Source organism: Odocoileus virginianus, chromosome 30, assembly GCF_023699985.2.
Source record: "Odocoileus virginianus isolate 20LAN1187 ecotype Illinois chromosome 30, Ovbor_1.2, whole genome shotgun sequence".
NCBI classification, from domain to species: Eukaryota; Metazoa; Chordata; class Mammalia; order Artiodactyla; family Cervidae; genus Odocoileus; species Odocoileus virginianus.
The window spans coordinates 43,461,590-43,474,808 of record NC_069703.1 but is presented as its reverse complement, the minus strand read 5'-3'; the positions used below and the strand labels follow the sequence as shown (position 1 = coordinate 43,474,808).

Below are 13,219 nucleotides of genomic sequence, written 5' to 3'. Positions count from 1 at the left end.
ACACACAATTCACTCCCTTCTACAGTCTCTCCTCAGACGTGGGCTTGGGGGCTAGAGGACACGACCCAGGGTCCTGCTCAGCGATGACCCCTCTAGATTCAAGTCCACGCTCCTACACAGGTGGACGGGGGAGACAGAGGAGGAAGCTGGACTCTGGAGCTCTGCGCGCTGCCCTGTTCTGTCCTGTCCTGTGGCAGAGTGGCCTAGGGGTGGCCTCAGGAGCCCAGAACTCAGCCCCTGGACAGGCCTGGAGCTGGCAGGGGCACTGGGAAATTGCTCTTTTTATTGTACTGAGGGAAAGTGGGTTCCTCAAGCCAGTTTAGGGGAGGGGTGAGGTGCCCGGAGGGCTTCCCAGGTGGCACTAGTGGTAAAGAACCCACCTGCCCGTGCAGGAGACATAAGAGACGTGAGTTCTATCCCTAGGTCGGAAAGAGCCCCTGGAGGAGGGCGTGGCAACCCCCCACTCCAGTATTCATGCTTGGAGAATCCCATGGACAGAGGAGCCTGGTGAGCTATGGTCCATAGGGTCGCAAAGAGTCGGACACAACTGAAGTGACTTAGCACGCACACAGTGCCTTGAAGACCAGAGGAGGAGGCAGCGAAAGGGGCCCTCCAGCAACCAGCCCTTTGGTGAGGTCTCTGACTCCACCTGCTCCCTGGGGAGGGAAGGATTCAGGGTGCTGCCCAACATGGGGGTACAGAGGTGGGGACGTGAGGAGGAACCCACCCCCCTTGAGAACACTGCAGAGGTATTTGCTCATGAAGGACACTGGGATTCCTAGCATGCCTGGAACAGGGGCTCTAGCCATTTGAAAACATTGCTTCTAGGGCTCCTCACGGGCTGGGGAGCTTGGGGTCCCTGGGGTGCTGGACATCTGGGTCTGCATACAAGCAACCACACAGGTGTCAGAAACTTGAATGTGGGCTCCACTGAACTTGTTGGAAAGGCCTGGGGGGCAGGGCTGCTCGGGGACACGTCAACGGCTCTGAGGACTCAGCTTGGGGCTCTCACTGCTGGGGCTGCAGCTGTGCAGTCTTGGGGTGGCGGAGGGGCCCACGTCTGGCCAGCACAGGTGGGCCCGCCCCCTCATCCACAGCCCTGCGGCCACCGGTGATGCCCCTGGGCCTGGAGAGGGTGAGGCACTGGCCAAGGTCAGGCAGGAGTGACCCCCGGGGCTCAAGGCTGGGCCTCAAAGCTGTGGAGGGCAGAACCGTGATGCCTGACACATGAGGGCACACAGGTGGATGCCTGGAAGCCTCAGCGCAGTGGTAAACCATCCCACGGCTCCTTTATTTCCCTGCTGCTACATGCTTAGTCGCAGATTGCTTTCTGTCATCCCAATGAGCTCTGCTCAGAGGATCCCTGCTGTGGGCCAAGCCATCCTCCTCCTCGGGGAAGGATGGAGCCAGGCTTGTGACAAGCTGCCCCGCAGCGACTTCTAGAATCACTGCACAACCGGAAGGACCTTCACCACGGCACTTGAGCCCCTCAGCCAACACAAGGGAAACTGAGGCCAAGTGGGCAGCTGTGCTGAGCTGGGTCAGCATCATGGCCAGTGGATCCTCAGCTGGACTGCAGGCACAGGGCCTGCTGGACAGTGAAGCGGCTGCCTCTATGCTGTGTGCTCGGTTTCCTAACAGAACTCATCGAGGGGAGATGCTGAGGGTGGGAGGGACATCCGGAGCTCAAGAGGACCCAGCAACCAAAACACGTCCATCAGCCGACATGAGCTGCATGACCCTGGGCAGGGCACATGACTCCCCTCAGTTTCCCTGTCTGTAAAAGGGGCTGCCTCTGTCCTCCATCCACTTCACTGGGTTGCAATGAGGATGCTCTCAGGATCTGTTTGGAAAAGCAGTCTGGGAACCAATGGGTGACACCCATGTCACGACTGTGTCCTACAGGGCCACCCTGTAGCTCTGAGGTCCTTGGCTGTCTAAGTTTCATGGTCCCTAAGGGCTAGGGTGGGGGTGGGGGGTGGGCTTCCCAATGAAGGAGATGTAAGAGCCATGGGTTCGATCCCTGGGTCAGGAAGATTCCCTGAAGGAAGGCATGGCAACCCACTCCAGTATTCTTGCCTGGAGAATTCCATGGACAGAAGAGCCCGGCGGGCTACAATCCATGGGGTCGCAGAGTCAGACATGCCTGAAGCAACTTAGCACAAGGGCCGGGATACTGTCCTTGGGATGCCCTTGGCTTGCGATCCCTCTGACCACTGGTCTCCCTCTGTCCTCCCGGAAAGGTGCAAGGAGCCTGCAGCCCTAGGTAGCAGTGATGTCATCACTGTGAGCCCAGCAGGAATCCATCAGGATGAGGGGGTCTTCAGTGGCCTCATGGCCTGTTGTCCACAACCGTGCCAGGAGGGTGGGTGGTCCCCACTGGGACACAAGTGGGCATGAGGGCCCTGGCCAGCAGCTAAGACTCTCAGGCTTCCCAGCTTCCAGCTCGGAACTAGCCTGGAGGCCAGGAACCCCGTGTCCTATCCCAGGGGCCCACCTTCCCCTACAAGCCCAACCCCACTGGCCCCCTCAGCTGGGTACAGATGGGAAGGGGAGGAACCTGGCCCCAGGAGTACCTGGGCTTCACGGCACTCCCTGTTGGAGTCTCACCCCACTGGCCCCACCTAGCCCCAAAGGCCTCCCCTGTGCCGGCTGGGAGACAGGAAGGATCTGTCTTGGGTGGAGCTGGGCCACTCTGGGATCCGGGGGCGGGGCAAGAGGGGGTGCCTGAGGATCTAGTTTCCAACCAGGATCCCAGACCAGAGGGAGGGTGGTGAGGCATGGGACCAGGAGGTGGGGGGCAGGTCGAGACATGGAGCTAGACAGTCTTTCTGCTCTCATTCCCCAAAGGACATGGTATGTACATGCCCAACCCAGGGGGAAAGAGGCTTCCAGAGGAAACCAAGGAAGATCCATAAACACAGCACCTCTAAGGAGCCCTGAATATGAGGGCCCCCTCACCACCATCACCACCCTCACCACCCCGCCAGGCAGCTCCCAGCAGGGCTCTGTGCCCTGGACTGATGCCTGCAGCCTGTGTGTGTGAAGAGCCCTGCCTCTTAGGGACTCGGCCACTCCCCCTTCTATGGGGTCCCCTCTTCATTCCTGCCTCTCCTCTGTGGACCCCCCTGCACCCTCCTCTGTGGCTCAGTCTGAGTGGCGGGTGTGCCTTCTGTCTTCCCCTCCCCGAGGCTGCGACATCCAAGGCTCAGATAACAGAGACTTTCTGAGCACCTCTCAAAGCTGAGCGGCGGACGGACATTCTCTGAGCATAAAGACAGGAGCTGGACCAGCAAGAGGTTCACCTCTGCAGTGGGAGACAGGTTAGGCCACACGCACGGGGCAGGGCCCCAGGAGCAGCTGCCCTCTCTAGGCCACCCCTGATGTAACAGAAACAGGCCTGGAAGAGGAAGGATGCCCAGCCTCATCACCGCAGATGGCTGGGACCCCTCAGAGGGGCTCCTCCCTCCCCTTGCCCTCCTGTCCAAGACAGCACATCTCCTCCCCTCCTCCCACGGCCACATCTGGGCCCCCCCACCCCCGTCCCTGTCCCCCACCACTCCCTTCCTTCTCTTTGCCCAGGAGCTCCTGCCCCAGGCTGGAGAGGACGCTTTCAGGTCACGTGTCATGTCCTCTTTCTCCAAGAAGATGAGCCAAAGCCTGGCCTGGGCTCCATAACTGGTTGGGGACACTGCAGAAACTCCTGCAGTGGTAAGTGGGGCACCACTCTGGACACCCAGGAGAAGTCAGGTCCCAGAGTCATGCTGGGGTGGAGGTCACTGGGCATGGCATTCTGGTCCCCACAAGGCTGGTCCAGGGGCCTCGGCAAGACTTTTGAGGTGGGGGAGCAGGGGCAGACTGGGTGAAAGTGTAAAAGTGAAAGTGAAAGTTGCTCAATTGTGTCCGACTCTTTGCAACCCCATGGACTATACAATCCATGGAATTCTCTAGGCCAGAATACTGGAGTGGGCAGCCCTTCCCTTCTCCAGGAGATCTTCCCAACCCAGGGATCGAACCCAGGTCTCCTGCATTGCAGGCGAATTCTTTACCAACTGAGCTTTCGGGGAAGCCCCAGAGCGGGTGGTTGGTGAGAAAGACAAGAGCTGGGGAGGTGGGACAGAGTCGGCTCAGCTGAGACCACCAGGAGGGGACAAGAAGGTCTTCTTTAGGTCCCATTCCGTTAAGGTAAGGAGTTCATCCAGCCCCACCTGCTTGGGGGCCCCTAAGGAGGCCGAGGCGACAGGAGAGCAGCTTTATTGACCAGACTCAGCAGCAAGAACACAGCGAAGGTGGGGGGCCTGGACAGCGCAGACTGGTGGAGGCTCTGGCTCCCAAAAGCCCAGTCTGCAGACCTTAGAGTCTCTGCCCCACGCCCTCCTGGAGCCCAGCCTCAGCCCTGCTCTGGGTCTCTCCTGGAGTGGGAGACAGTGGGGCGGTGCAGAGTCCCAAAAGGGCCGGGGAGGTGAGGGTGGTGGGGGGGGCGCCCGAGTGGACCAGAGCCGGGTCCATGCCTGCCCCAGCAGCTGGCGGGAGGCGGTTCGTGCAGGGAGGGAGGGGGGCGCAGGTGGGCGGCCAGGCTCACCACACAGAGCACTTGTGGGCAGGGTTCATGGGCGAGTCCTTGGGGCAATGGAAGGCCCGGCCGAACTCCTCGAACTGGGACACGCTGCCCAGCACCCTAGGGAGAGACCCACAGAGTGTGGGTCCCAGGGGCCACCAGACCCCAGCTGTCCTTTCCCACCCCACCCGGGCCACCCCCAGCCCACCCTCCCGACACAAGGAGGGGATGAGGCCCAGGCAGGCAGGGGGGCGGACCTGTAGTGCTCGGGTGCGTGCTTGTCGGTCAGCACCTGCAGGTAGATGGACTGCGACCGCCGCTTGATGCACCAGTTCTGGGGCCAGATGGGGGGAGAGGAGCAGCAGGGATGTGAGGCCAGGAGTCCAGGGACCAGCCTGTACAACCACTCCTTCCGCACACTAGGTCCTCATTCCCCATCACAGCCTGGGGCTGGGGGGGTGGGCATTGCCTCTGAGGAGTGGCCCGTGGGAGACAGGCTGGAAGCTGACCCCACCCCACTGGCCCCCACCCGGCCCACCTGGGCAAAGGCAATGAAGAAGAGCTGGTTGTGCGTATACTTGAGCCGGTGCAGCGGGTGCTCAGGGCCGTGCTCGCGCACCCACTTCTGATATGCCTGGGGGTGCAGAGCATGGAACTGGGGTGCCTGTGCGGGGCACTCAGCCAGCCGGTCTCCCACCCGAGCTCTACATACCGCCCACCAGGCTGAGCCCTCGGGTCCCTAACTTCTTCCCTCTCCAGAAGGCTAACTCCAGGCAGGGGCCACCTCCTCCAGGCAACCCTCTTTGCTTTCCCAGAAGTCAAGGGACTTAGGAGGCCCTCTCCCCAGCACAGCACCTTCCCCTCCAAGACCAACAGGACAGGGTGGGGGGGGAGGGGTGACAAGGTCTCTAGCCCAGTCCTCAGGGTCCCCCAGCCCTCCCCGCTGGGGTGGAGGGCATGGCAGGGGCGGCTCACATAGTAGGCGAGCTTGAGGCCGCCCATGTCCGCAATGTTCTCTCCGAGGGTGTGCTTCCCATTCACCTGGGAGGAAGCGAAGAGGCCGGAGGCTGCCCAGGCCTTCTGGCCTCCTTAAGGTCTGGCCTCCCTGGGCGCTGCCCTTGCCCCACCTTCCCTTTCCCAGAAAGTCAGGGTAGGGCTCCCACACCTTGTGCCCCACGTGCGTGTGAGTCTGTGTGAACTCACGTACGCACCCAAGTCAGTGTGCACCTGGACCCTGGTGGGCATGTAGGGACCGTTGTCCCGGGTTTGTGCAGGGCCAGGAGTGTGCCAAGGGGTGTGCACGCGCCTCGTCTGTGCTGGCCAGGCAGGCCCACCTGAGGGACCCCAGGGACATCGAGGTGGGGTCTCACCCGCTGGTTGTAGACGGTGAAGTTGTCGTAGAGGTGGACAATGCACTCGGCCTTGCGCAGGAAGCGGCTGTAGGAGGCCTCAGTCCACCAGTGCAGCAGGTTGCCCGAGCGGTCATAGTGCCCTCCTGTGGGCAGCAGGCAGGACAGGCTGAGGCTCCCTGTCCATTCACCCGCCAGCCGGCAGGCATAGGAGGGGGCTATGGGGCCTCAATTAGTTCTCACCACCCTGCCTCCCCCCCGCCCCGGTGCCTGTCCCCCACCCCCTCAGGCTGCCTGCAGGCCTTACCCCAGTCATCGTAGCCATGGGTCAGCTCATGACCGATGATGGTGCCGATGCCCCCGTAGTTCAGAGACCTGGGCCGGGGCAGCAGCGTCAGGCCCCAGCCTCGCCCGGCCTCTGAGAGCCCCACTGGGCTGCTGCCCTGACGGCCTCAGGAAGCCCCGGCCAGGCCATGAGGTAGCCCAGGAAGGCCAATGTCTCCACTGTCCCAGGACTCTCATGCCTCAGCTTCCTTGTGGGGCATGTGAAAGGGGCCAGCGATACCTGCAAGCTCTTTTAAGAATAACATCTAACAGATTTTGGCAGTCGACGGGGTGGGTGGAAACAGGGGTGGAGGGAAACTGAGGCACCCCATATGGGATCTAGCCTTTTTCCTAGATCTTTTTTCTTTAATATCTTTTTCCTAGATTGCTTCACTTTTGAAATGCCCAAAGAAGCCTCAACCCAAGTAAAAAGGGACTCCGGATATTTAAAAGAAAAAAAAAAAAAAAACCCTACACCTTTTTCTAAATAACCAATGAAATGGGATCATGGGGACCCAGGGTTGCAACTGTCACGACTCCTGTGCCCAGCCTGAGCCTCAGGCAGTCTGAGCAGTTCCCTGCCCACCCCGCAGACAAGGCCATGGCCAGGACTCTGGCTCACACCAGGCCCCATACTCACTGCGGAAAGTCAGGGTCATACAGTGTTGGCTGCAGGATTCCAGCGGGGAACACTGCCAAGAGGGCGTGGTCAGCAGGAGACCCGCCCCACCTCCAGGCCCTGCCCACCCCCAAACCCCACCCCCACCCCGTCCCGACACGCCTCCTTACCCATCTGGTTCTTGTTGGGTAGATAGTAGGCATTGAGTGCCTGTGGGGGGAGCAGCCACCTGTGGAGGGAGGCTGGGGTCAGCTGGGGGAACCCACACTCCGTCCCCTACCACCCGACCTTCTAGCCTCTTCCTCCTTAAAGGATGGCCTGATGTCCCAGCCTACTGCTATGTCCTGGGCCTCTCCCAGGCGGACCCCACACCCTATGCAGGCCCAGTCCCCCCGCCCCATGCCAGCATGTCTGTGAGGCAGTGTGCCCTCCTCCAGGCATTGATAAGAAACACTGTCCCCATGGCACCCCGTGGCACCCCTGACCCCTGCTCCAGGCCAGGTACCCACGTGGACTTGTCCACCTCCTGCCGGATCTTCTTGACTGAGAGCTGGATGCTGAAGCGGATACTGTTCAAGATGTTCTTGAAGTAGGTCTTCTCATGGACCTCAAACTGCACAGGGGATGAGCAGCCCTCAGCAGCAGCCCAGGGGGCAGGGCCAGACCAGCACCCGGCAGGTCCCGTGCCCTCCCAGCATCCATCAGCTGAGGGCTCTGGCTCCTTCCCTGCGGTGGTGGTTGGTCTCCATGGGGGTCTTGGCCATAGGCCTGGAGAAGCGTGGCTGGTTAGGGCAGGGGCAGCGGGCAGGCCCACCTCATACTCCTTGTCCACGGCCTCGGGTTTCAGCAGGAAGTCCGGGTAGCCCACCATCACCATCATGTACTGAAGCTGTAAGCGAGAGGGTCAGGGGTGGGCTGGGGCCTCAGGAGATAGCCCCCTAACCCCCCAAGGGAGAAAGCTCCAGGGCCAATGTAGGAGTAGGGCTCAAGGAAGGGGGGGAGGAGGCTGGGTAATGCCAACTCCATAGAGGCATCTTTGTCTCTTTTGTTATCCCAGCACTTAGCATAGAGTAGGCACTCAATGCGTGTTTATGGAACCAACATATGGGACCAGGATCCCATTTCACCTTGGCCCGCGCGGCCGCCTTGGTTTCAGCATCCATCCAGTCTAGCTCCTCCAGGCGCTGGCCCAAGATATACTTGATGTCTTCTACCAGCTGCTGTACCTGCAGAGCCAGGGGTCAAGGATCAAGGGATCAATTCAGGAGGCCATAGCTCTGGGTCCCCAGCACCTGGAGCAAGGGTTACCCCCCAATTATTCAGCACCACTTCCGAAGCCCAGGACTTGGTGCTTAGCACCAAGGGGAGACCTTGGAGGTAAGAGATTCAGGCCCTGGACCCTGACAGGAAGCTTGGTCTGGAAGGGGCTAACTGCCCCAGCAAAGATCACGTACATTCCTAAGGCCATCCCACTGAGCATGGCAGAGCAGGCCGGGCAGGAGCTTGGTGGGGAGAGCGTCCTGCGGCTGACAAACCAGGTAGGCTTCCTGGGGGAGGAGGCCCAGTGAGGAGCACCCTGGAGGCTCAGAGAGGGCTCAGCCCTCCCTGAGCCCGGTGCCCCTCACTGCAGGGGGGATGTGCGGGGCTCCCCGTGCTCCTCATACTTGGACCACAGTCATGCAAAAGCTTCATCCCCGGCTCAGCACCCACTCCCCCACCCCCCAAGGCCAGGCAGCCTGACCTTGGCCTTGCTGGCAGCCGAGAAGTGCTCGTGTACAAACAGGGCACCAAGCGCCATGCCAAAGTGACGGTTGGCCTGGCCAAGGCAGACACGGGCCAGCTCCTGTGGCTTGTCACTGCCCTCCATCTCTCGGGCCAGCTCATGTAGCGCCTCTCGGAACGGCGGGGACAGGTGCTCACTCAGGACCACCACCACACGCCACACCAGGTAGTTGTGCAGGATCCTAAGGGCCAGGTGAAGCAGGTCCCGACAGGCGCTCCACCCCCAGCTCCCAGCCCGAGGCAGGACCAAGCACCTGCACAGGACTGAGGGTCATTCCAGGTCCTCCCAGCCCCAGTCAGGGAGAAGATACGCCTCGGGCCAGCGAGAAAGCGCTGGGTGCTCCTGGAGCACGGGCCAGCACCATTTTCCACTTGCCATGTGGTGGGAGAGTGGGTGCTTGGGGTGACTGCCTATCTCAGAGCTGGCCCCGAAGGGCCTCGGCTCCTTCCTGAGATGGGGCAGAGGCCAGGGAGGTTTTCCTCCCGGTGGCCTTGGGGGAGCAGAGTAACTGCCACAGTGTCCCCTTTTAACTTCAGGCTCACTCAAGTCTTGCCATCCCCACATGAGAAAACTGCAGCCCGGGAAGCTCCCGGCCCTGCCCAGGGTCCCACACAGTAGAGGGGACAGCCAGGTCTGAACCTAGGGATCAGGACTCCTTTTCCAGTGCTCCTCACCTGCCTCCCCAATGCGGACACTGGACAGAAGTGGAGGCAGGGATTCAAAGCTCTCCAAGCAGATAGCTCTGGGATGCAGGGGAGGGACTGGGGGGTGGGGGCAGGTGGGTGACTGGAAGCCCTACCTGTGGGGGGTGGAGCGGATGAGCTGCGACACCTGCTGCATGTAGTCTGTGGCCAGCAGCACCACCTCCTCATCCTCCGAGAAGTCCTCCTGGAAGATCTGGTCCAGCAGCCACTTCCACCGCAGCTGGGGGGGCCACGGATGGGGACAGTGGGACCAGGTGTGCCAGGGACCACAGAAGACAGGGAGGGGGCAGGGAGAGGTGACCAGAGGTCACAGGAGTCCATGGCCATGGAAGGCCTCAGGGAGGGGACAGCCCGGGGGTCTCAAGATCAGCATCTCCCTGCCACCCCGCAGGGCTGGGTGGCACTCACGTGGGGGGTGATCTTCTGCAGTTGCCCTAGGGTCACCTTGTTGTACACTGAGCTAACGTCTCGCCGGAGGTCATCATACTCGGACACTGTGATCTGGGGATGAAGGGCAGGGTTGACCCAGCCCCGCCCGAGCCTTCCCGCCCCCAGCACGAAGCCGGCGCCTGCTCACGTTGGCCAGCTGCTGCTCCAGCTGCAGGATCTCCCGGGCCTTCTGCTCCACTGCCTCGGCACCCAGGAGGCTGAGCAGGCGCTCCATGAACACCCGGTATGCTGCTAGGATCTGCACCAGGAAGGGGCAGGGCAAGGATGCAGGCGGTGCCAGGCCCCGGTCCATGCCTCCCAGAGTCCCAGGGCTTCCCTGGAACCCCATCCCAAGGTCCCACACCTTTTCGCTCTCCTCGTCCTGAGCTAAGTACAAGGTCCTTTCTGGCAGGGTGAGCCCGTCCTGGTCAATCTGGGGAGAGATGGGGTTCAGACATCAACACTCTGGGTTCCTGCAAACAGACTGAATCCCCTTCCAAAAGGCAAACGGAGGACTTGCCAGGCATCCACTGTCACAAGCCCCCGGAGCATAAAGACAACAGCGCCTGTCCCAAATCCAGAGCAGCTGGTCTAAGCCCCCAGGACTGATTGACTGGCCTAAACTGGGGACTGAATGGGTATGGCTCCCCGGCCCCCACCCTCCCTACACCCCCCACCCAGGCCTCCGCCACCCGTCCCTGTCTTTCCTTTTGAAATCCTTTCCTTTCCCCACCCTTGAGGGGCACTCTCTCGCGCACTGACAGCTGACCCCCGCCCGCCCCCACTCTCAGGCATTCCAGCCAGCCCCAGCCCGACAGGCCTGTCACCACAGCCCATCAGCACACCCCTCCCCGAGCTCTCACCGCCTGCCAGAGGGCTGGGAAATTGCGGCTCCCGCGGCTCCGCTAAACACCGCAATTACTCGAGGGAAATTACTTGCGCCCTCCTCCCGCGCTCTGCCGGTGTGCGCTCCCCTCCATTCCCCTAACCTCCCCCTTCCGCACCGGTCTCCCGGGCGCACGGGGCGCAAGGGGCGCGCGGGGCAGGCGTGCCAGGCCGCGGCACTCCTAGTTCCTAGCCGCTTGTGGGGGTGCCCGTGACGGGGGCTTGCGGGGGTGGCTCACTCACGCGGATGACGTAGCGCGAGGAGTTCCTGTCATCTAGGCTGACGGTGAGCGAGAAGAGCGCGGCGGCGCTGTACACGCCCTGCGCCTTGTACAGCAGCCGGTTGAGGTCCCAGCGCGCCGCCGCCCCCGGGCGCTCCGCCGCGCCGCCCAGGTCCCAGCCCCCGCAGTCCTCGATGACCTCGAGCATGGGCCGCGGGCCGAGCCGTTCGATTTCCCGCATGTCCAGGCAGGAGCGGAAGAAAGCGCGCACCTTGCGCTGGGCCGCGCCCCCCGGCCCACCCCCGGGCCTCGCCAGCAAGCGCCGCAGGCGCTCCTCGTTCTGCTCGCCGATGGCCGCGATGGTGCCGTAGGTGAGCTTGTCGTCCGGGATGGCGTGGCGCCGCAGCCAGCCGCCGCACGCGAAGGAGTAGAAGTCCTGGCACGGGTCTATGCTGGCGTCCAGGTTGGCGGCCAAGAAACGGGCGGCGCGCGCGAAGGCCTTTCGCTCCGGGCAGCCCTCGGAGCAGGCGGCGCCCCCCGCCGCCCCCGGACCCAGGTACTTGAGAGCCAGCATGGCGGCCAGGATGGCACAAAGGCCCGCGGCGAACACCAGCCCCGACAGCAGGCACACCTCGCGCCGGTTCCAGCGCGGCAGCCCGGCTCGGGCCCCGGTGGCGCTGCGCCCCGCACCCAGCGGGAAGCCGGGGGGCAGCGATGTTCCCCGCGCGCCTCCCCCACCGCACCGGCTCACGTACTTCACCTCCTGAAACTCGTCGTAGTGTGCTGTCATCGAATACGGGGCCTCCATGGCTCCGCTGCCGCCGCCGCGCAGCCCTGGGCGGTCTCTGCTACAGCAGGCTGCTCCGGGCCGCCAGGCTCCCAGCCTGCCTCTGCATGGCCCCTGGGCCGCAGCTGCAGGAAAAGTAGACACAGGTTCAGAAAGGCACTGGGGCCCGACGGGACCCACGAGCCTGACGAGGAAGGGTACAGGCCTAGGTCCAAAGGCTGGAGGCCACCCGGAATCCCCAACAGCGAGTGGGCCTGGGGCCTGGCCTCCCTGCGTCACTCGGGAATGGAGGGAGGTAGAAGGCTCCCAGCGGCCACCAGCCACTGTAGGCACCGTCCGTCCATTGCCGTCCTCTGTCCCTGCACACACGTGCCCGCCGCAGATTGGGGAGGCCCCTGTAATAAAGCGCTGGGCACCGGGCCTGGCATATAGTAGGCCGTCAATGAAAGGCTGTTTTTCTCCTCTGCATTGCTTGCCCCCGACCTGCTACAGCCAAGGCCAGATGGGGGGAGGGGGAAAGCTGAGGCCGGGAAAAGGAGGTGTGGTCAGTGCGGCGTCTTTGCGGCCCGTGAAGCCGCCTTCAGCTTTCCGCACTGGAACTAGATGCTCAAGAAGGAGACTCGAGAACCAAACTTTGTCCTCGCGGCTGTCCGCAGAGCCATCCCCGGCCCCGTCCTCTCTATTCAATGGTCAGAACCCTCACCAGTCCCTTCCCCAAGCCCCCGCGCCGGCGCGCCGTCCCACCCAGGATCAGGGAGAAAGCCCCGACGGCCCTAAAAGACCTGGAACCGGTTCCGTCCCGCGTCCTCGCCCCCCGGCCCCTCCCGGCTTCAACAGGTTCTCCCCGGAACCCAAACTTGGACGAAGTTTCATCCCCGGCACAGAGCGAGCTGGCCCGGTGCGCCCCGAGCTCTTGGTGCGCAGCCTCCCGCCGGCGCCGGGCAGTCCGCGGAGCCGGAGAACCGAGCCCGCGAGTCGCCGCCGGAGACGGAGCCGGAGCCGGAGCCGCGAGGACGCAGACAAAGCCTGGAGGCTCGGCGCGGCGGCGGAGGTGGCTGACGGTGGCCGCGGCGGCGGCGGGCTCGGGTGCCACTTACCCGGCAGGTGCGCGCTCGGGCGGCGCGGAAACAGCGCAGATGGAGCCCGAGCCGGAGCCGGAGCCCGGGCGGAGCGGGGCGGGCGGCCGCTCTCTCCGTGCGCCCGCCGCCTCCTCTGCTGCCGCGCCGCGCTGCGCCGCCCGCCGGCCCCGAGGGAGGGGGCGAGCCGGCGGCTCCACCCTCCTCCGCGCGCCCCCCGCACCCCCTCCTTCTTCCTGCCTGCATCCCGGCTACCTGTCAGCTCGGTGGCAGCTCGGGGGCGGGGAAGGCGGCTGCGGGAACAAGCTCCCAAGGGTCTGGCACCGATTCTGGGCTCGGGAATTCTAGTCCCGAGAGGAATGAGGGTCCCATGTCCCCTCCGATTCGATGCCCGCCCCCCACCCCCACGCAGGGCTGCCTGCCAGACTGTCTGAAAGGGGCTCAAGCTAAAGCTGATGAGACGATGAGCCAGCCCAGCCCAGCC

The 13,219-nt window shown here is 63.2% G+C and overlaps 1 protein-coding gene across 3 annotated transcripts; it reads right to left on the bottom strand.

Moving 5' to 3' along the window:
- Positions 1-4,240: 4,240 nt before the first annotated feature.
- Positions 4,241-12,912, bottom strand: ECEL1 (endothelin converting enzyme like 1). Of its 3 annotated transcripts, XM_070459118.1 has the most exons (19): positions 12,757-12,911; positions 10,895-11,784; positions 10,131-10,199; positions 9,915-10,025; positions 9,746-9,838; positions 9,433-9,557; positions 8,592-8,814; positions 8,305-8,397; positions 7,978-8,076; positions 7,665-7,739; positions 7,360-7,463; positions 7,021-7,079; positions 6,872-6,923; positions 6,215-6,282; positions 5,929-6,053; positions 5,534-5,599; positions 5,097-5,192; positions 4,816-4,892; positions 4,241-4,678 (listed from the first exon to the last, which is right to left on the bottom strand). In XM_070459118.1, the coding sequence occupies exons 2-19, from the start codon at positions 11,678-11,680 to the stop codon at positions 4,579-4,581; spliced, it is 2,421 nt and encodes an 806-aa protein (XP_070315219.1). In that variant the 5' UTR covers positions 11,681-11,784; positions 12,757-12,911; the 3' UTR covers positions 4,241-4,578. The 3 variants fall into 3 exon arrangements, with proteins under 3 accessions (XP_070315219.1, XP_070315220.1, XP_020751569.1); XM_070459119.1 differs by lacking the exon at positions 5,097-5,192 and having other exon boundaries at positions 12,757-12,912; XM_020895910.2 differs by lacking the exon at positions 8,305-8,397 and having other exon boundaries at positions 12,757-12,910.
- Positions 12,913-13,219: the final 307 nt, after the last annotated feature.

Excerpts from the sequence above, each read along its gene's own strand:
- ECEL1 (XM_070459118.1), bottom strand. The coding sequence starts at position 11,680 with ATGGAGGCCCCGTATTCGATGACAGCACACTACGACGAGTTTCAGGAG. Across the intron at positions 10,200-10,894 it reads CCTCGCGCTACGTCATCCGC|ATTGACCAGGACGGGCTCAC; the intron begins GTGAGTGAGCCA and ends ATCTCTCCCCAG. Across the intron at positions 7,080-7,359 it reads CAGGAGGTGGACAAGTCCAC|GTGGCTGCTCCCCCCACAGG; the intron begins GTGGGTACCTGG and ends CTCCCTCCACAG.